The 20,956-nt window shown below is 51.0% G+C and overlaps 5 protein-coding genes and 1 non-coding gene across 6 annotated transcripts; 2 read left to right on the top strand and 4 right to left on the bottom strand.

Annotated features, from left to right (window-relative positions):
• Nucleotides 1-1,205: 1,205 nt before the first annotated feature.
• Nucleotides 1,206-2,430, bottom strand: STEHIDRAFT_159805 (alpha/beta-hydrolase; the record flags this gene model as incomplete). Its single annotated transcript, XM_007307297.1, has 6 exons — nt 1,206-1,235; nt 1,314-1,357; nt 1,414-1,947; nt 2,015-2,025; nt 2,081-2,217; nt 2,278-2,430. The coding sequence occupies 6 exons, from the start codon at nt 2,428-2,430 to the stop codon at nt 1,206-1,208; spliced, it is 909 nt and encodes a 302-aa protein (XP_007307359.1).
• A 763-nt stretch (nt 2,431-3,193) lies between these two features.
• Nucleotides 3,194-4,550, bottom strand: STEHIDRAFT_63415 (PLP-dependent transferase; the record flags this gene model as incomplete). The annotated part of the gene is made up of 3 exons (XM_007307248.1): nt 3,194-3,559; nt 3,619-3,761; nt 3,824-4,550. The coding sequence occupies 3 exons, from the start codon at nt 4,548-4,550 to the stop codon at nt 3,194-3,196; spliced, it is 1,236 nt and encodes a 411-aa protein (XP_007307310.1).
• Nucleotides 4,551-5,973: 1,423 nt separating this feature from the next.
• STEHIDRAFT_159803 (uncharacterized protein) lies at nt 5,974-9,457 on the top strand (the record flags this gene model as incomplete). Its single annotated transcript, XM_007307296.1, has 15 exons — nt 5,974-6,047; nt 6,113-6,194; nt 6,259-6,272; nt 6,323-6,421; nt 6,488-6,497; nt 6,558-6,575; nt 6,628-6,653; nt 8,555-8,597; nt 8,657-8,763; nt 8,838-8,897; nt 8,950-8,977; nt 9,047-9,104; nt 9,162-9,186; nt 9,244-9,367; nt 9,419-9,457. The coding sequence occupies 15 exons, from the start codon at nt 5,974-5,976 to the stop codon at nt 9,455-9,457; spliced, it is 807 nt and encodes a 268-aa protein (XP_007307358.1).
• A 194-nt stretch (nt 9,458-9,651) lies between these two features.
• Nucleotides 9,652-15,603, bottom strand: STEHIDRAFT_123667 (uncharacterized protein). The gene is made up of 6 exons (XM_007307295.1): nt 15,128-15,603; nt 11,818-15,049; nt 11,667-11,753; nt 11,313-11,606; nt 10,067-11,249; nt 9,652-9,966 (listed from the first exon to the last, which is right to left on the bottom strand). The coding sequence occupies exons 1-6, from the start codon at nt 15,210-15,212 to the stop codon at nt 9,949-9,951; spliced, it is 4,899 nt and encodes a 1,632-aa protein (XP_007307357.1). The 5' UTR covers nt 15,213-15,603; the 3' UTR covers nt 9,652-9,948.
• Nucleotides 15,604-16,099: 496 nt separating this feature from the next.
• STEHIDRAFT_t218 lies at nt 16,100-16,201 on the top strand. Its single transcript has one exon. It is a non-coding gene; the product is annotated as a tRNA-Pro (tRNA).
• Nucleotides 16,202-16,329: 128 nt separating this feature from the next.
• Nucleotides 16,330-19,188, bottom strand: STEHIDRAFT_148813 (HCP-like protein). The gene is made up of 3 exons (XM_007307294.1): nt 17,940-19,188; nt 17,662-17,867; nt 16,330-17,492 (listed from the first exon to the last, which is right to left on the bottom strand). Exons 1-3 carry the CDS (start codon nt 18,828-18,830, stop codon nt 17,297-17,299), a joined length of 1,293 nt encoding a protein of 430 aa, XP_007307356.1. The 5' UTR covers nt 18,831-19,188; the 3' UTR covers nt 16,330-17,296.
• Nucleotides 19,189-20,956: the final 1,768 nt, after the last annotated feature.

The raw sequence follows: 20,956 nt of genomic DNA, 5'->3' as shown, positions 1-20,956 counted from the left end.
CTGCAGTACCCCTCGGGTAAGACGTTCTCCTCCTCCCCCCTTGACGCGGCACCACTATCAAGGCCATGGTCACGGTTTTGTGTCAGGTGTGGCTTTCATAATTAAGTAGTGATGTATGTCTACCTACGACAGCAGAAACCAAGTCAATTGAACCTTTATATCACTGGTTCTGGCCTACCGAACCCCTCCAGCCTCGGTATGGCAATATTGTCCTGACCGCTTACACTATAACTTTAGAACAAATAAACCGATTCCTTTGAGAATTGATTCCTATCATCCTGTATATTTCTAAATATTTGTCAAATAGACAGAACTCCCAAAATTGGCCTCCTTCATCTCGCCAAATCACATCATCAATTCACGTTTTATACACTGATTCCATCGAAACGACACCGAGCAATGTGATTCATTTTTTCGAAATCTCAAAACTCGCAAAGTTACAAAAATACTCCCATATCACCCTGTTTCCCCTATTGGTACCCAGGCTAGTACCCCAAGGGTGCACAGGCATATATGTATTATTATTCTACCATTTTCCCGCAATTTTATTGCCTATCATTCTCTCCTGGTTCACCGTTCAGTCCACCCTGCTCACAGACCCCATAGCCCTATTTTTGCCCATTTACAGCCTGCAGACCACCTACCTGCTCACCCCCTATTCACCCCCTACCCCGCGGGAACCAACCTGGGATGTTTTTGCCTGGAGAGAATCCGAACGCATACGAGTTGCGCCTCCAGGCATATTCAAGCACACAAGTTGTGCCTCCAGGTGATTCCGAGCACATGCGAGTTGTGTCTCCAGGCAATTAGCGTGTCGTACGAACATGCCTGGAGGCACAACTCGTATGTGTTGGATCCTGCCTGGAGGCACAACTCGTCTGTATTCGAATTTGCCTGAAGGCATAACTCGTCTGCCTCCAGGCAGTGCCGGATGCCTCCAGGCGTCGCCGGACTCGCCGGACGCGCCGGGTACAGGTCACAGTATGACGCTCCTTCATGGAAATGTAACACTGAGTAGGCCTCTTCTGTGCGACCACTTTCTCTGTCCCAGAATTCCCATACACATGCCGACATCCCCTGAATTTCCCCGCTGCCTACCTTGATCGTTACGCCTTTCGGTATACCAACTTGTACAAGATCAAACCTCGTGACACTCATGGGACTCGGAATTGAGCAAGTCTCACGGCACAGACCTACACCAACTATCACCGCTCCGAGATCGTGTCAAATGCAACCTATATTATCGAGAGTCGAATCAAAAAAGGGTATTGAATAGATGCTAATTATTATATATCGACGGAAAATAACACTACCTGGAGGCCCGCCATGAGCGAGAAAGCCCACACATCGGTCACGTCTAAGAAACACAATGAGTATTAATACCCAAGATAATCAAGAAGGTCAAAATGTCACGCACAGTGAATCCGATTCTGCGTGCAAACGAGACAACGTGGTCGACGACCTCTTCGGCGGCATCATAGAAAACGGCATGCCCTGCGCCTTCAATCTCGTAGAGGGTGATGTCTGTGAAGCGACTTTGCAGCTCTTCCAGAGCGACCTTGGGATACACAACCTGATCCGCCGTGCCACTGATAACGCAAAGGGGAAGACCCTGTCCTGCGGCTTCGACCAGTTTCGTAGGGTCTTGCTTCCGAGAAAAATAGTTTCCCCTAACTGCAACAGAGGGAAGAAGTATTGTGCCGAGCCATGCGCACCTGATGTCGAATGGAACCTCTTCAGGTTTGGCGAATGGAAGGTCGGCGACGGACATGCATGCCTCCACAGCGCCTCGGAAATTTTCCTTGTTCGTCATCGCTCCAGCATACTGAAGAGTGGTCTTGCTGGCGACGTCGGGAAGCATTTCCATGTAAGGCAGGCCAGCCATGGAGACGAGTCCGAAGAGTGTGTTGCTTGGAAGATTGGCCATAATGTCTGCTGCAATCGTGACTAGGTGACGCATAATATGAGCATCCACTCTCATGCGCACGCACAGCAGAAGAAGAATATAACGAACATCCGAGGCTCCTATATACAATTTAATATTGTAGCTTCCGCGTGATGATGAGGAAAGAAAGCTGACCATCCAATGAAGAGAGGTTTCACGACATTAAATTGTTTCATAACTGCAAGAAAATCTTCGGCATACAGGTCCGTCGTGTATCCCTCTGACGCTTCAGGCTTGCCACTTCGGCCGTGCCCACGAACGTCATATCGAACCTATCCAAAAGAAACGTCTTTCAGTACACAGCTGAGATAACGCCAGGGTGAATTGCGTACAAGATAGAACAGATCCAGCAATTTATGGTGTACGAACAAGTCATCCCAGACAATCGCGCTCAGGTGTGCGCCATGAACGAAGACTAGACAAGGTTTCGAAGGATCCCCTGCTGCGTCGGCATAGATGAACGTTCCGTCCTTGGAGTGAGGCATTGCAGTAACAGGGAAGTTGATGTTGCGATGTGGGGAGCAAAGTTTGAGCGCAGTAAAAGACACAAACTGCTCAAGAAAATATTTCTGCGTGGATACGGAATGCTGACCTTAATTTATTGATAAGATCATGGTCTTGCGGCTTGGGGCAAAAATATCTCCACGGCAACGAAGCCCGGTGTGGGGACCACAGGACTCAGAAGTTTGATGAAGGAATTGGGCGCCGGTGGAACAGACGTAGGATAAATTTAGGTTTTCTGAACTCCGAGGGGTTGTTATTATCGCCAGAGAATCATCGCGTCGTGGTCGCTGACCGATGATGTTTCGGTTCCAAATATGGACTCAGAAATGTGACTGAACAGCACGATGCCGAAGCGTTTAAACGCGGCTGATGATATGGCGCAATATTTTGTACAAACTCAAGCTCTGTCATAGAACGCAGCTAGTACCCTGGACAGGCGCCTGTGAAAATTTCTGCTTTCCGCAGCTACATTCGCTGGAGCTCGAGCCGTATGATGGATATATCTCACCAAAGACGTCACCATGTTTTGTCGCTGTGCTGTGGAGGTATAGATGTACGACCAACATGCATATCTCATTGGTTTTAAGAGTTCATGAATATACAACTTTGGTTCGATTACAAACGACAAATCGCCCAAAATCTGTACATTTTACGCTATAACATCTACCTGTAGATTAAATGTGCGATCAATACTAGATCGATCCATAAGGGCAAGATCATAAGATAATACATACCTTTTAACCATCATAATTTCGTACGAGTGCCGACTAACTGAGATTGCGCCCACTCCAAAACAGTCGCGATGAATTTATCTATGGCCCCTGGCGTATGGTCTGCACGGATGCACACGCGAATTCTATCCAGCCCTCGATCCACAACTGGGTACCCAAGCTGACGAGAGAAGTATCCTCTATCCAACAAATGAGCTGCCAACCCCTTCGCTTCCCCACTCAGTATAGCAACAACTGGCGAAGACATAACTGTACCGGAGGATGCAATGAAGGAGTGATCGCGAAGAAGAGGTGACAAAATGTGAGGAGGTATTTGAGCGAGTGATCGCTCTATACTGCCAACAAAGTACTCGATGTTTCTCTGCAAGCGGTGGATGTGCTGAAGAAACGGTCAGTGTAAATCCAAATGTGAGCACCTGGAAGGTCCGGAGAGCGTACCTCGGCTCCGTGATCACTGGACATCCATTCATGAATACATTCCAACGTGGCGATATTGCAAGGTGGTAAAGACGTCGAGAACCAGAGAGGTCTGGCAAAGTTCGTGAGATACCGTCTACAGGATTTAGACGTAAGAGCGACAGCTGTCACAATAGAAGTGCGCAATCAATATGTGAATGGGTAACATCCAGAGAATGTGACCAACCTCCAACAAAGGCCAAGCCTTTACTAAAACACATGATTCTCGTTTGTACTTCGTCCTCCAAACCGAGAGCAGATACAAATCCACGGCCACATTCCCCGAAAACTCCCGTAGAATGTGCCTCATCGATGATCAAGTGTCGTGCAGATGGTGGAATGTGGCTGCGCACAAGTGTGACGACGTCGAAGAGTGGGCAAAAGTCTCCGTCCATACTATACATGCTCTCCACGACGACAAACACAGTCGACCTCCCTTCTGCCACTGCGGGATACCGAGCAAGCACCTTCTTCAGCGTACGCTCCAACGATGGCATAGAGTTGTGTGAGAACTGATAAGCATCGGAGCTGGCGCGTGAGAGTCGTATACCGTCGCGGATAGAGGTGTGGACAAGCTCGTCGAAAACATAGATGTCGCCTTCATGTGGCATAGAGCCGAAAACGCTGAGATTGGCGTCGTAACCGGAGTTGAAAAACACGGCTGCGGGAGCACGATAAAACCGACGAAGTGTCTCCTCGAGTGCTACGTGATCCTGTGTGTTTCCGTCCAACGTACGAGTTCCGTTCGCACCCAAAAGGTTGTGAAGTGACGCGAGGCGGCGTGAAACAAGGTGTCTAAGGGCTTGATCAGTGCTAAGGGACAGATAATCGTTGGACGAGAAATCGGCAGTTGTCGATATGTTGGGACGGGAGAAATCGTAGTAATAAGGCCGATTTGAAATGGAGCGAGCCATAGCGAGATCTAATGCAGTCTGCGCCATAATTGAAGTTGACACAGGGGATGTATTTTTTGACTGCTCGTCAGACTTCCCTTTATATATAGTGGCAAGAGGAACCGTCTCATAGAAAGATCTAATTCCATGCAGATCAGCAGATATTTGACAAGTATAATTTCACTGCTTCTTGACACGGTAGAGCATCTGAGTATAAGTAAGCCGCTGTGAGAAACTGATTGCTTCGAAAAGAAGACAAAGAGGCTCACCTCAGTCCATTGGGACACTGTATAACGCACATTCCCACTGTACATTCGACGCCTAAATCTCAAGGCCGTCCTGATTAGATTTGTCGAAACAATGCATATGAGCTTTACCTATCGTAGGGATTATACGAGAAGTAGCGGCTAGCACCAGGAGGTAGAAACTTGTGAATAGATTTTGTTTCAAAAAATTTACATTTCAGCGCTTTCAGGCCACGTCATAATGACCTGTGAGTGGCTTTCACGGCACAGTAGAGTTTTGGCTCGATGCCGATCGCATTGCGCTTCGGCGTCCATCTAGGTTTGAGAACAGACATCGCCTTGCTGAGACAAACGCTGAAGAATCAATCAGCAGGCTGAACTGGCTCTGCTCACCTGAATCCGCTTTCATTCGTGTTCCATTCTGCACTGGTACTTCCTGTACGCTCTCAGTTAGTGCACGAATGTGGAAATATTAGTACCACTTCACATGCATAAGATCAGAGCAAGTAGAGAATGGGCATCACAAGAGTCTCTGGTAGCTATAGCTTCTAACACAGGTTATCACCCACGGCGAGCCCTTCGTACCCCGGAAGAAGATCTGAAGCGCTCGAAGCTCTAACGCGCGAAGCCTTACACTCAGTTCACCTGTATCCAATCGTTAGCAGTTCCATCTTTTCGGCCAGTGAACGCTGAACATGCGACAAGCGCCGATACCGTTCATTTGACCCAAATACGGCAGCTTCACCACGACATGGAGCCTCAACGGAAGGAAGTCGAAGTTCAGGACATATGTCATGGTCTAAGCCTAAGTTAGTAGGTCTACGGCGTGGTACGGGCAGACAGGTCCCACAGGAAGTGCTACGTGCGACTGAATTTTAACCGATACCGTCAAGAGGATTTGGAACTAATACGGAAATTGTTACCCGCATTCAAAATTCTCGGACGAGGTCACGCAAACTCAGAACTCGTTCTTTGATGCGGCCGAAACGGAGCCACTTCTTGAGGGCTCGTGTAAAGCTGTCTTATAATTAGAGGAAGTGCCCCACGGTTTCGTCGGCGTCTATCAGGTGACACGTGAACGACATGCGGTGTGTCAGTGGAGCGTAACCAAGTATAAAAAGCATCGCTTTGATAACTGAGGGTATAAAAGCCGAGTAGTAGCGTATTCACTCGTCGAACCTCGAGTATTTTCCTTCACCATGCCCTCCGTGCAGGCCATATACCTTCCCCCGCTTACCGGAGCCGTTCTTATTGGCGTATTTATATCATGCATGTGAGTTGTCTATTGACAATTGCACACAAAAGGACCTGATCTAACGTTCTACTCCGCGCGTTCAGCCTCTATGGTATCACTGTGTTACAGACGTGGATCTATATCCAGAGATACTGGAAGACAGATCACATGGGTGTCAAATCGCTGGTTAGTAACGCTCCTTTCTTCTCCGATTTGCTTCGGAATAAAGACGCATCGGGTGGTCACACAGGTGATAATGATGTGGTACGTCATTTGGCGTGGTAGTAAATGCTCTTGTTCTCAAGAACGGACAGGATACTCGAGACCCTCCATATGGTTATCGATTGTGACTTCATATGGCGGAAGACTATCGTGGAGTTTGACGATCCCGACAAATTGCTGAGGACGACTGCGTGAGTTGTCTCGACCTATCTGTTCCTCGATGATTTCCGTAAGCAGATGCTAATTGGTTTGAACAGGTCTGACCAGGTGCGTTGCATACAGGCTGGTTCTTCTTTCATTCCAATAAATGACCCAGACTTCGCCTAGGTGGCCACAATTACTACGGTAAGCATCGACAACCGTGTACCTTTTCGAGCTTACTGACAATGCATAACAGGGGATTATCATTTTTCTCGCTCACAGGTGAGCTCATTCAACACCATCTTACAGCTGATAATAAATAAAACACTGGCAGTTTTTACGGATGGCGCGTCTGGATAAGTGAGTGGATCTAATATATGCTCGTCCTGCTATTGACGAGATCTTCCGCTTAGTGAGCGAGAAGAATTATTGGCTGGTCGGAATCATAGTAGGTCCTTTCACTCACTTACATACTGATATTTATATCGATTTGCTGTTTCGTTTTAGGGTGTATTGACTGTGACAAATTTTGGTACCGACTCTCGATATCCCACAATGTTTCTAAAATTTACTGACGGTAGATGTCCCTGTCTAGCGTTTGACGTCGGTACGATGAGCTCGCGCTTGGTGCACAATAAGTCGGAATGCTAATGAGCCAGCGCAATTTAACGTGTGGCGCGAACTTGTAACTTGACTTGCCTGCCAAATTGGGCATGACTTAATGGAACGAACTTGTGGCACTTGCGTACCTCTCACTTGTGGCGCACTTGTGCTCCTATAATGTTCGATAACCGTGTAGCTCACCAGCGATGGCACCCATAAGTATCACACCTGGTAGGCCCTACATCGTTATCCTCCCTCTCTCATGTTAACGCGTATCTCAACTGAGAATCTTTGTTGCTCCTACACCGAGTCGCTCGTCGATCACTTTGTATCAGTTATAGCGGGCTTAAAACCTCACTGCGTACACTTTTGCGTGAGGTTTTCTCGAGCTATCGCTCTAGCTGGAATTTACCCTCGGAGATTTGATTTTTCTCGATGGGCTATAGATGCCCGGCATGGCGATACCGGCCGTTGCAAAGATGGAATCCTTGGGATTACGTTGATGATATAATTCTCCCGTTCCGTTCGGGTCAAACAGAGTGGTAAACTTCACACGTACGGGTTATATCTGAGTGAAGACTCGAAGTCACCTCTTGTTTAACTATGTTAGAAACACTGGTCTTTGGTCATCTCGATTCTTTAACGTACGGTTGTACACATCTCTTCACTCTAGTTTTCCCGGTCAGCACGTGTCCGAAATACCTTTTCCACTGCTACATTTAGCACACTGATCAACTTATGACATGGTGTATGATTCACTTGTGGGCACTTGGATCTAACTTGTATGACTGCAGTAACGCAAGCTTGAACAAACTTGTAAGGCCAAGTTTTTCAAGCGAGCTTGTAGAGCACGCATGCTAACTTGCAAGTTAACTAAGGTAGCCTAGTTTGTCGAACCAAGTGTGATCGTTGAGTATATATCTAGTCGCTATAAAAGTCTCGTTACAGTTGGATACTGGGGATGCCCAAGTCATTGCTATTCGCATGCTACAAGTAATAACTTGGTGGGTGCCAGTAGTGGAAATCTCAGCATCGGGTGCTTAGTAGGAGGCAGGCTATGCATTTCTGAGCTAGCACTTCTAATAACTATGATGACCTTTGATTAATGTGTCCGCGGAGTCATCATCTACAGTATCCAAGTCCTGACTTGTGATGCTTGAGGTACACAGGCAAACGACCAGCTACGCATTGGCGATCGTGTACGAGACCAAATAGTCAAAAGTCTGATCACATGTACAGTAGGTATGTCCGACGGGGCATGGTAAGTGCTATACAAGTGGTAGAAGGACCTATTGATGCCTCATAATCTCAAAAGTTTCACAAGTGCGCCAAGCTATACAAGTTCGTAAACGCAAGTTTGACAGCCAAGCGAGCTTGCGAACTTGCAAGTTATCGGCGACAAATTAACTTGTACAGCCACAAGTTTGCGCAAGTTAACTTTTGGGCGTCACAAGTTCGAAATCCAAGTTAAAATGTGAACCCTCAATGCTAATGAGAGTTACATATCCAGTGGTCTTCGTCACAGTGTACGTATCATGAATTGGCGGACTAATGCTTTCGACTGATGCCTTCATTTTCAGATTGATATTCCCCGCCTTCAGTCAGTTCGGCGCCCACGTCACGGTGAGCGTTAATGAGCTCCTCTGTATATCCACAAGTCTAATGGTCACCGTACGGTATAGCCCTACTATGCCACTTCGCAGGTCCTTGCTTCCGTGAATGATACTTTCATCGCTGTCACTATGTGGTATCTATTGAGGCGTCATAATAAGAACACCATGGTACGAAAGTAAGCCTGACCGTAATTCTAGTTCCTTTCTAGACAGATACTCATCATTCGACGCTGCACGCAATCTAACATAGGACAAGCAACCAGCTTCACAAGATTATGACATACTGTTTGACCACTGGCGTTCTGACTAGGTGCGTGAGTTAATCACTCCGTGCAGCCGGCTACAAACTTGAACTCGACTAGTGTAACAGACATCGTCATATTGATCACGGTAAACTCTCCTGCCGTTGACGCCTAAGGTTCCGAGTGCGAGGCCACTGACTATGTATTTCTCGTATAGTTCGTTTCCATGCCCAATAATCTTGTCTACCTTGCCATCTTTGATTTCGTCAACAATCGTAAGTTCTCAAGAAACGTGCAACTTGTACTCCAGTCTGACACAATTACATTCACAGTCTACGCCAACGCCTTGCTGGCAATGTACGTCTATCATGCTGAAATGAAAGACCAAGACGAATATTGACTCCGATCACTCAGGCTTAATGCTAGAGCCTCTTTGAGGGAATCAGACAACAATGGTGGAGTCGATACGCTAAACCTTTCCACTCTTAACTTTTCCGACAGCTATGCACCTCCCTCCACCAAACGCGGCCCGATGGAGGTGAGTCTTAACTGCTTGAAATCCCCGCTATTGCTCAAACAATTTTATCAGGTCGGCTGGGAGTCTTCCGGCTCCAGAAGTCAGGCTTGATAACAGGTTCACGATCACGGTTTCTCAGTTTATAAGAAATGTCTCTGGCTGACAGGCCCTTTGTTGGTCCAGCACATTCTTACATGTCGAATTCTCGATTATTTATGAATTTTGCTTGTTGTCAGGCCTCCTCTCCTCTACCTGCGTGAACGCCCCAAAATTAAGGTTCCTTACGAGGCGTAAAAGCTGGATATTACAAGCCAACCGCCACGGTTGCACTCGATACAAAGGACAGACACTTCATGAACAAGACAGACTCGATACATTCCTTTATGACCAGTACAGATGTCAATTATAATTGATAAAATAAGCAGCCGAGTTCGTCGCCATAGAGGAATGACAGAGAGCATCACGACAGGTTGCAAAGAACGGACAGCCCAGTATAATGTCGATGTCGACACACGGAAATGCAAAATGAGCGGAGTGGTACATACATATTCCCAAGATACAAATTATATTATGCGATAAGATCCACAGCAGTCCATTCTGGATCAGCAAGCAACGCCAAGCTACAGGACAAAAAAAATCAAAGTCAGCATTCAAACTCACAGAATGATCGATCCCCCGCGCCTGATGAAAAAATGCGAAAAGAAAGAAAGGGGGACATACCACACTCTCATCACTCTGCGGCCCAACAACCGAACTCGCCCGACTCAACCGACTCACAACATTCTTATTCTCCCCAGGCCCGCTCATAACCCTCTTCACCTCCCCATTCTCGTCGACGTAGCAATAGTCGTATTCCTCCGCCCTCGTCGGCGACAGGAAACTGACAGGCGGCAGGTTCACGAACGGGTCCAAGTCCAACATCCCAACCAATTCGGCTTCTCCACCTCCTAGACCACCATCGCTCCGTCCGCCAATCTTGGTCGTACTGCTCATCCGACGCATAGAAGGAGGTGGGTATATCCCCGTCTCAGGACTCGGGAACGCAGGCAAGAGAGTGCTGATGTTATGCTCCATGATGGTGCTCGTTTCATGACTGTCGCTGCTACTACTACTTCGTGAACCGTTCCCTTCCTTGACGCTGTTGATTTCAGTGTCGATATCTGGGTTTGGACCTGGGCTGTATGCGTCATCGAACGGATTCACGATAACGTCTAGGTCTTGACCTTCATTCCGGACCGTCTCTTGCTCGATCGCTTGCTCAGGCTCAGGGGAATCAGACGGCCTATAAGAATAAGCGCTGAAATGCGAACGCGAAGAAATAGGCGTCGAAGGCACGACTATCCGCTCAGAAGGCTCATAAGCATGCACCAAAGCCATCGGCGCCCTCACACCCTCAGACGAGGCAATCGGAGAAAACAAGTCTTGAGCTTGATCTGGAGGCGTAATCGACCGCGAGCGCGGGACCATTTGGTCTGAGGTGGGGAATGGCGAGACGGATGGGATGAGTGCTGGTGAGAGGAACGGGGTCGATCCGAATTCTCCGGAAGACACGTCGAGTAACGACCTCACGTGAACAACACCAGTACCACTGGCAGCATTCAAGTTGGGCCCAGAAACCTGAGACATTTGAGTAGCACCTGCACCAGCGACGTTACGAGTCCTCCAAGCCGCGATCTGACTATCCGAGATATCGCTAGGTACCCCCGAGGCAAAGCTCGACGAACGACTGAGGCTTGTGATGGCTCCTCCTTGACCGGCGGGAGCGTTACCCTCGCCCTCGAGGTTGTTGAAAGCGGAAGAACGACAACGGGAGCGGTAGATGAGGAAGGATACGAGAACGGCGAGGAGGAGGAGCGCTCCGATGATTGGGGCGATGATCCTGGAAAGGTTCGCGTTGGACGATCTATAATAAATGATCGACCAATTCGTCAGTCTTTGAAAAGTGTGTGATGAAGAATATCCTCACGAAGTGTTAGCACCAGGTGTAGGCACTGGGACCTCGATGGTGCTCGTCAATGTCTCGGATGAGTACGAGAGGGTACTGATTTGACCTCCGGGTTCGGTGGTGAGTATAGCAGTACTGGTGTGGATCGTCGTGACTTCGTTAGAGAAGGACCTCGATATACCGATTACACCGATTGGGCTAGCGGGTTCTGATCCCTTGGGGGATGGGGATGCGTCAGAGGCTGAAGGATCGCCATTAGTCGCCGTGCTTAGCGGCCCCGTAGTCTGAACAGGCCTCGCGGGACGCACGGGCGTACTGAAAACATAAATCAGTCCAGACCACCCAACATCTCCCATTATTCAAAAGAATACATACGTCGTAGTGTCCAAAGAAGTCAGTGACGCCCGACCAGGATCTGTCGTAGATAAAGGAAGCGAGGTATTTGTGTTCGTCGGCTGAGATCTAAGAAAAATTAGCGAAAATGTGAGTCAATACAAAGTTCGTAAAACAGGAGGATCCAGCGTACGCGGAGGACTCGGAGGCACTACCACTGGCTGAAGTAACAACGCCACCGCCACCGCCACTCGACTCAGATGACGTACTTCCGCTTCCAGTGGCGGTTGTGGTAGGAACAGGAGCAACACCACTCGCACTGGCTGTAGAAATCGTACCCGGAGTGGACGTCTTCTGTCCACCGCCTCCATTCGTACCACTTCCAGTCGGCCCACCACCATCGCTGATTACTTGACTCGAGTCTGAAGTGGTCGTCTTACTGACAGGGACCGCGGTAGAGGAAACACTCCTCCCGGCTGTGCTCGTCCTGATGGAGGAAGTAGGGCCACCGCTGACACTAGAAATCGAACCGCTGACACTAGAAATCGATGAGCTCCTAGTTCCCGTGGATGTGACGTGGATGCTGCTCGAAGTCGTTATTCCATCGGCACTCGTGGTCGTAACTCCACCTCCAGTACTTGTCCTCGTCGCAGTGATTCCCCCTCCACTGATACTCCCAGTCCCAGTCCCAGTCCCAGTCCCAGTCCCAGTCCCAGTCCCAGTCCCAGTCCCAGTCCCTCCCACATGCGAACTCTTTCCCCCTCCCCCTCCTCCTCCTCCACCTAACGCACTACTACTGAGCGAACCAGTCGTGGTGGGAGTTATCGTGGTGGAGTGAGTCGGAGTATGGGTAGGTGTGACTGTCGGGACCGAAGAAGTCGATAACGGCTGGGACGTAAAGGTGTTTCCTCTCGTCGACGTCGCCGGTGTCGATGGAGAAGATACGCCGGCCGAAACCGAGCTCGTCCCACTTGACCGAACCGGAGTGGTATTCGTATTCGTATTAGTAATTGTGGGCGCATCGGAAGTGTTCGTCGTCCTGCCAGTGGACGTGGGAGGAGACGTATGGATCGTGCTCGATGTCGAAGTCGAAGTCGATGTCGTAGTTGGAACCGACGATAGTACCGGAGTGGAAGACGACGATATAGCAGATGTAGAGTTAGAGGAGGACGTACGCGCCGTACTCGCAGTCGGCGTTGAGATCGAAGTCGAGGTAGGAATCGGTGCTGACAACGGCGATGAAGTCGAGGCAGGTATCGACACCGACGACGAAGTCAACGTGTGTGTTTGTGCTTGTGTAGACGTCGACGTAGAGTCCAAGTGTGGCGATGACGGGGGCGATGGCGACGACGACGGTGGGGCACGAGATGAAGTCTGCGAATCCGTAGGAGCAGGACTACTACTGCTGTTGGTGTGCGTGATAGTAATACTTCCTACCGAGTTCGCGGCACTCGTAGTCGTCCGAGTCCCCCCTCCAGACCCGTCCGATACACTCCCACTCCCACTCCCACTCGAGGACGACGATACCGTGACGCTCTGCGAGGGAGAGGACGAGGTGCTAGTGTCGATACTGGCCGCAGGAGAGCTTGAAGGGGGCGAGATGGTATTTGTATTTGTGCTTGGGATCGAGGTCGTGGTCCTGGTCGAGGTTGAAGGTGGAAGAGACGGTGTTGTCACGGTGCTCCAGGGCGGAGTGGAAGATGAGATTGTCGTTGTTGTACTGGAGGAAACGAAGGAAGAGGAGGTCGTAGGGGGGGAGACAGAAGTAAAAGAAGATGTCGTTTGACCACCGCCTGTCCCAGTCGAACCTTCTCCGCTCCTAGTTCCACTAGTAGTCCCAGTCGTCCTCGTCACCGCTTCAGAGGAACTGGAGGTCGGAGCAACGCTCGTCGTGGTCGTGGTCTCAGCATTGGATGATGATGAAGGAGAACTAGTCGCCGTAGACGGAAGGGCCGACGTGCGCTGGGTCGTAGTGGGCAAACTGGAAGTGGGAGCGAATGTCAAGGACGAGGAAATCGTCGGCGAAATGGACGTGACGACTGAAGTGGAAACGGACGACGGGGTCGTAGCGGGAAAACTCGACGGTGGTACACTAGAAGTAACGGCTGAAGTGGAAACGGATGAAGAGGTCGGAGTGGACGACGAAGTCGTAGTGGGCGAAATGGATGTTATTGGAGAACTGTACGGCACGGCGGTCGTAGACGCACTAGCACTGGACGTCAGCGCACTGGACGTGGGCGTGACGACCGAACTCGTTGAAACGGCCGACGCGGTCGAGGAATCCAAAGACGTTGTCGTTCGTCCAGCGCTCTGTGTCGTCGAGTTGGACAACCCGCCACCACCACCACCTGTACCTCCACCGCCAGTACCCGTCGAGCTCGCAGTCTGAGAGACCGCAGGTTCCGTTGTCGTCGTTGGAACTCCGCTCTGACTATTCAATGCTGAAGCCTGAGACGGAGACGCAGTAGAAGGAGAAGTCGAAGTGATTTGCGTGGGTGCGGGTGTGGCGATGGAAGAGGTCGTGTCAGAACTCGAACTCGAAAGCGAGGATGAAAGAGAATAAATAATGGTCGAAGTCGAATCAGTCAAAACTTCGCTGGTCGACGTAGCTATAGACTCGGGGGCGGTAGGACCCGGAATCGAGGATGACTGCTCGTCCGTTCGACTTTCCGTGGTGGTCGACGTAACAGATTGTGAGGCTGGGATAGGGGCCTCTGTACTCGTCGGTACGGGCGTCGCCGTCGCCGTCGAATCCGATGACGGTGAAGACATCGAGCTAGATGGCAAGCCCGTAGCACCACCACTGCCACCAACAGCGGAAGAAGTGGGAGAAGAAGACGAAGGACGTTGCGAACGGGCGGGATCTGCTCCTGGAGAACTATCTCCAGTACCACCGCCACCGGTAGAAGTAGAGTTCCCGGCTGTAGAAGATCGAGATGGAAAAGCCGAACGAGAAAGGGATGATGGTGATGCAGATGGGGATGGGGATGGGGAGGGAGGTATGATCGAAGATGCAGAGAGGGCGGATGAAGATGTGAGTCGCGTTCTAGTCTGTGTCGTCGGTGTCGTTTCTAATGAAGGTACCGCGAGGTTCGACGAGGATCCATTTTCTGTCGAGGGTGTAGTCGAAGGAGCGACCGTTCCTGTCTGCGACGACGGGATCAAAGCGGGAGATGATGGCCCTCGCTCCGTGTCCGTCTCAGCCACAGCCACAGCCACTGCAGAATCAGAATCTCTCGCCGTGGCGCGTTTCAATGCGAGATGTGGCGGTACAGTGACGCGTTCACGCTCGGAGGGTGACGAGGATGAGTCGGCTGGACTGGAGGGGACTGCAGCGAAGGAGTAGGGGGAAGAAGAACTGGTTCGAGATGGCGAATCTTCTCGAGAATCTTGCATGTCGATGAGGAGCGAATATAACTTGTTTTCTGTTGAGGATGAGGATCGTGTTGGGCATCAACTTGTGAAGTCAGGGTGAAGGATGTTGACCGAGTGAAGAAGCGTACCTCGACTACTATCCTCCATCCCCTCAGTCTTCGCAATCGACACAGAACGTCTCCTCGAGCCCCAGAATACACGTCGGGGATCCATCCTATCTGATTCTCTCCAGCAGAATGAATGTAAAAAGGAAAAAGGAAAGCAAATGTCCAGTTGTGATAAATATATGATGAAGAGCGAACGGACGAAACGTAACGAAATAGATATTTCAATAAAGCAAAGACAAAGCGACGGTGCGAAGCATCCGAAACGAAGTTGAAGTCGAAGTAAGAAACGGAAAACCTCGTCCAGAGGTTTTGAAACAGAACGAAAGAGAGAGAGGAACAGAAGGCAGACGCGGAGGGCGGAACAGACGATCAGGTCTCAGCTCTCAGCTCTCAGGGCATGTCCTGGCCCACAGGAGACCCAGCGGCCGAGAAACGAACGAGACCAAGAGAGACCATCATGCATCCATCACGGATCAGACTCGCACGAGCGCTAGTGACCGGTCCAGTGAGCAGGAAAAGAAAGACCTATTCCTGTCGTCGTTTGCAGAGCACGAGGTCCCTCATCGGAACACGTTCTTCATCGCCTCCAGGCTCCGGTGGGTGTCGTTCCGGGATGTTGAAAACAGAACAGAACAGAAACAGAACAGAACAAGATAGGACAGAACATCTGTCAAACCCAACGCTGTACTCTTGACCGAACGGACGGGGTTTCTATTCACCGGGTACCATTGACAGCTGCGACACAGACACAGAATGAAACATGATCTGCTTCTCGGTCACTTCTTCGTGCGCATCTTCGTAACGGAAGACAGACGAGCATCGGAGGGCGAAGCGTAGTTCATGACCGTAATGGCTTGAGTCGATGATGGCGCCGTCATGGCGGACAACCACAATTCACAAATCGAAGTTCGAACTCCGACCCTTCCCCTTCCGAATCCATCCGGACCCAATGGCAAAAATGTGGAAAGGAAAAACTCAGAAATCATTTGCATCGGCCTGGTGGTCTAGTAGTATGATTCCTTCTTAGGGTAGCATCTTTGCAGCCTCGAGCTCACCATCTGGAGGAGGTCCTGGGTTCAATTCCCAGCCAGGCCCATGACCTGTTGACAGACAAACATTTTTGCCTTGAGCAAGGTCCTTAAATAGAGAATATCGATGTATACATACTTGCAGCCGGGCGGCGACATGGAAGATGGAGGTGACGGGCTGTGGTGTCGATCGGGGAGAGCATTAGGTTTAGGTTTATTTCGTACATACATATTCATATCTCTCGAACGTATTCAAATGACGAGAGGAGACTGGCAAGTTCAGAAAACAGAAACAGAAATGAAGGAAAGAAAGAGCTCTATCACGAAGAATTAGCATCCATACCACACACACTACTTAAACGAAACTCAGGACAGAAAAAGGGTGCACAGGGAGCGGAAACGGAGAACGGAAATGGAACTGTTCGTCATCGGCGGTACGTACGTATCTGAAAAAAAAATGCAAACAAAGAGCGAGACCGCGACCACTGCCATATATACTGTAAACTGAAGTTGAAGGCGAAAGAAACGGTGGAGCGAGACAGAGCTAGGTCCATAGGTAGGTTGAAAGGTCAAAGGTCCGTGGTCCGTGCAGATGGAGATGAATGATGGAGTGAAGAGTGAATTGCAATGAGGTGTGAGGTGTGCGTTGCGTGGTAGATGGTCTGGTCTGTGGCAATAGTCGTGCAAGCGGAGGCAGGGAGGACGTATAAAGTTCGGTGAGGTGTGGTGATAATAAAGCAAAAAGGACTGCGAGTAAAATAGGTAGGTATGTCGGGTCGGGTCAGAGCGATTGGGCGGCATTAGCATGGCATGGTATGGCGTGAGAAGTTGAGTCCGAGGGTAGGAATAGAGTAGAGGAGGAGTCGAACGATGAACTTCGGACATGACGGGAACGCAGAACGAGACGGAGGGAAGGGTACGACCGAGAGTGCGGATAAACGGACGAACGGACGTGCGTGGACGGGTGTGGACGGGTGCGGCATGGACGACGTCGTGGCATGCTCGGCACAGCACTCCAAGGAGCGAACGAGGAGCGGATATCGACCACTATTCGCTTCCATCCTACCGGCCACATATCCCGTCTCCTTACACCCCGCCACCCCAATTCCTGTCCTTTCCACATCCCATCCACCCTCTCCTCCCATCAAAACCAACCCCCACCCTACATAATAACACACTCCTTATCCTTCCCCCCCTTGCCCCCTCCCTCCACACTCCCCGCCTCTCCTCCCTCACTCCTATTCAGCACCGACCCTGGTCCTCCTGGGTGCAATTGTGGCGTGTTCGACGAGCCCTTGAGGCGTTGCGCCGCGCGTTTGTCGCCTAGTTCCGAGGCGCGTTTGTACCATGCTAGTGACCTGGGTGGGAGGAGGAGGACGGGTGGGTTGGAGAGGAGGGAGAGAGGAGGGAAAGATTTATATTAGTCGTAGTGATCCGCGTAATATTCACGTCCGAGAAAACAACAACGAATGAAAGTTCCCTCCGTCCCAAGATCGACCGAACTGAACACGAAACAAAAGAACTCACTGCTGCATATCCGCCGGCGTCCCGATCCCGACCTCCAAAAAGTACCCAACCGCGTACATCGCCTTCGCGAGCCCCGCTTCAGCCGCCTTGCGAGCCCAAAGATACGCCTCGGTGTCTGACTGGGGGAGGACGCCGGGCGAGCCGACGAGGTACCATGCTGTCAGCGCGAAGCAGGCGTCTCGATGGTTTTGTTGTGCCGCGATATTCTATCCCACCAACTTCAGGGCCCGCTCGAGAAAGACAGGGAGAGAGGGAGAGAGAAAGCGAAAGAAACGCACGTAATAATGAATCGACAACGCCGGATCCTGCGGACAGCCCATCTTCCCATACTCATAACACTCTCCCAACCTATACGCACTCGGCGCATACCCCAGCTCCGCCGCCTGCGCCAACAACTCCGCCGCATACTCATGATCCATAAACACGACATTGTCGATCCCCCGTTCGTGCAACAACGCCAGCTCATGCAGCGCATGCGGGAACTCCGCCGTCGCATGCTCCGCGCTCCTCTTCAACCACTTCACGCCCTCCTTCGGATGCTTCGAGAGTCCGAGCTCTCCGTTCAGCTCTGCGATCCCGAGACGATACATCGCGCCCGGATGGAGCGACGCCGCCGCTTTTCGGTAGAACTGCACGGCCTTCGCGGACTCGCGCCGACATCCCCAGCCGTTCTCGCAGCACGTCCCGGCGCGATAGGAAGCATCTGGGTGGCCGTGCTTCGCGGCGAGGATGAAGAGCGGGAAGGCACGGTCGAAGTCCTGCTTGTTCTTATGCGTCCCTATCCCGTTGGCGTAGCAGTCGGCGAGGAAGTACTGCGAGGGCATGTGTCCCCTGTCCGCGTTCCGTTTGAGAAGGGACGTCGCCTCACGAATCAGGTCTTCCCGTTTCTGCTCCGCCTTCTCGACCTGCATCACGTTCCCCGCTGTGGGCTCCGGCATCGGCATCGTCTTCGAGGCGTCGATCATGAAGACGGCGAACTCGAACTGCAAGTCCGGGTCCTGCGTCTTTTTAGCATTGGCGCGGTAGAGCTCGAGGGTGCGTTCGTGCGAAAGGAGAGCGGCTTGGTTGCCTGGTCGGAGATGGGAGTGATCGAGGACGGGGGCGGGAGGTGGGGATGGAGCACGCATGGATTGGGTGGCTATCGACCGTGGAGGGACTCCTCCGCCCATCGTATACGTAGAGTACCGTCCGCCACCGCCATTAGCGTTCAGAGGCGGCTGGTAGAAATCGTCATTTGGCTCAGGGGGCGTATCGAAGCCGCCGTTGTCGACGGGTGGCAAGGGTGGGAGCTGCTGCGACAGTGGCTGGTCATCCGGATCGTATTGGGATTCGCGGTAGTAGCCAGACTGGCGAGCGTCGGGGAGATACTGTGAGTCGATTTGGGCGCTTTGGCGTGCGGGGCGTGCTCGTTGTTGTTGTTGTTGTTGTTGATCCTGCTGATGAGGCTGCGGGCCCGGGTCGTAGTACGCAGTTTGGTCGGGGTAGGCGGCTCCGGCGGTGGGTGACGGGTCGTCGTATTGGTCTACTGGTATTGGGGGGAGTGTGTCGCGGGTGGTAGGTGATGATGAGTACATCGTCGTCGTCGTCGGGAGCGTCGGGAGAGTGGTCGACGTCGGCCACGAAGAATTCTCGGTCCAAGATCCTGCGAAGCGCCGAGGAGGTGGCGACCCGTACACAGCCGCCGGTGCCACTCATCTTTCTTCACTCCCTCATCATCCTCTCTGCTTTTCCTTGTCCTGCACGACTCGTCGACTAGGACAGCGACGAGCTCGAGGGAAGAGAATGAATTGGCGACGTTATCGGGAATTTGCTCCCCAAATTGTCGTTTAGCACGCTATCTGATCTATGCGCTACACAGCACACTCATCACCGTTGATAGCGCCCGGCGCAGCCGTTCGCCATCGGAAATGCTCTCGGGCTCTCATTGCTTTATCTTTCGACTCTCTATTCCACACCTTTACCGCTTTGAGGAGTTTGGTACTAAAAAATGACCACTACTGGAGGCTACCTAAGTATGTGCTGGGATATCTGCTCTGTTTCTAGGTTATTAGATTGATGCGGCGAACGGTCGAAGACTTGAAGGACGCTCCTCTCGAAAGCTCTTGACTAAGCTGCATATACACCGTGGCGTTCTACTCAAGGCTTTACACTCTGCTTGGGATACTACTTACTGGCGATGCTTCTCTTGACTGGTACTACAAAGCCAGTGTGGCCGTGTGGCGTCTCCTCTTCCAGGTGCCCGCATTCGGTTTTGGTCAACCAATTATACCTCATATGTAATTATAGACTAGCATTCTGTCATTCTCATACTATCCATATCTATAAGGTCCAAGGTTGTACCTCCCAGTCTCAGTCACGCCGAATAGCTTACCATCCCCCGCTGACGTGCGAACAGTCGAATACTTGAAGAGCGCTCCTCTCGAAACCTCTTGTCTGGGCTGTATAGAATTCGTGGTGTCCCGTTCAAGAGTTGGCGCCCTGCTTTGTCTACTGAAGGCCGCCCTGATAACTCGTCGTCCGAAGATCGTGTGGCCGTGTGGCGTCTCCTCTTCCAAGCGCCTCGTACCTCTTTGTATTCGGTCTTGGTCAAACAAACGCACCTCGCATGTAATTATGGACCAGCATTCTGTATGAACCATTCTCATGCTCTCCAATATATGCCGCTATATCTATAAGGTCTAAGGTTGCATTTCCCGGTCTCAGTCATGCCGAACAGCTTACCACCCTCCGCTGACATACTACCTATCATTGGATCACGCCAAACAAGAAGGAACCATCATCTACAGCAAGTAACCCTTATAGCACGCCGCTTCTCTGCGTCGTCCTTTCCCGCTCAGTCGACAGGTCATGAGAACACCGACCTCCCCGTTCCAATCACTAGACACGAACCCGTGAGTCCCCTTGTGTTCTCCTGGGAGTAAACCACAGAGCATACCCACACCTATTGTCCCCGTCCTCGTCATTACGCCTCCTTCCTTTACTTCCTCATGGGTCTCTAGAACCCATATATAGGGAATCTCAGCTTTACAACGTCGCTCGTGCCGCTTCGGGTATAGGTCACAGGTTCATCTTTCTCCTTCCGTCGCTTGCGTTTACTTTTTCTTGTCGTTGGCGGATGGGATCATCCAGCCAACCTTGATAATTTGCATATAACGAATGCTGCATACTATACTTGCGCCGGACTTATCTGACTTGAGCGGGCTGACACCACTTCCTCTTAACGCTTACCTTGCTGTCAGCGTAGCTTTGCCCCGAACGACTTGTTGCTCATCGCTCATCGTTAACGCTATCACTT

Source organism: Stereum hirsutum (genome assembly GCF_000264905.1).
Source record: "Stereum hirsutum FP-91666 SS1 unplaced genomic scaffold STEHIscaffold_13, whole genome shotgun sequence".
NCBI lineage: Eukaryota > Fungi > Basidiomycota > Agaricomycetes > Russulales > Stereaceae > Stereum > Stereum hirsutum.
The sequence above is the reverse complement of the archived record's forward strand: the minus strand, read 5'-3'. Positions and strand labels throughout refer to the sequence as shown.

Bases quoted from the DNA above. Each gene is read 5' to 3' on its own strand.
- STEHIDRAFT_123667 (XM_007307295.1), bottom strand. From the start codon at position 15,212: ATGGATCCCCGACGTGTATTCTGGGGCTCGAGGAGACGTTCTGTGTCG. The intron at 11,754-11,817 runs GTACGCTGGATC...AATTTTTCTTAG, and splicing joins AGTGCCTCCGAGTCCTCCGC to ATCTCAGCCGACGAACACAA. The intron at 11,607-11,666 runs GTATGTATTCTT...TTATGTTTTCAG, and splicing joins ACTTCTTTGGACACTACGAC to TACGCCCGTGCGTCCCGCGA.
- STEHIDRAFT_148813 (XM_007307294.1), bottom strand. From the start codon at position 18,830: ATGGGCGGAGGAGTCCCTCCACGGTCGATAGCCACCCAATCCATGCGT. The intron at 17,868-17,939 runs GTGCGTTTCTTT...TTGGTGGGATAG, and splicing joins CGTTGTCGATTCATTATTAC to AATATCGCGGCACAACAAAA. The intron at 17,493-17,661 runs GTGAGTTCTTTT...CCTCCCACCCAG, and splicing joins ACGCCGGCGGATATGCAGCA to GTCACTAGCATGGTACAAAC.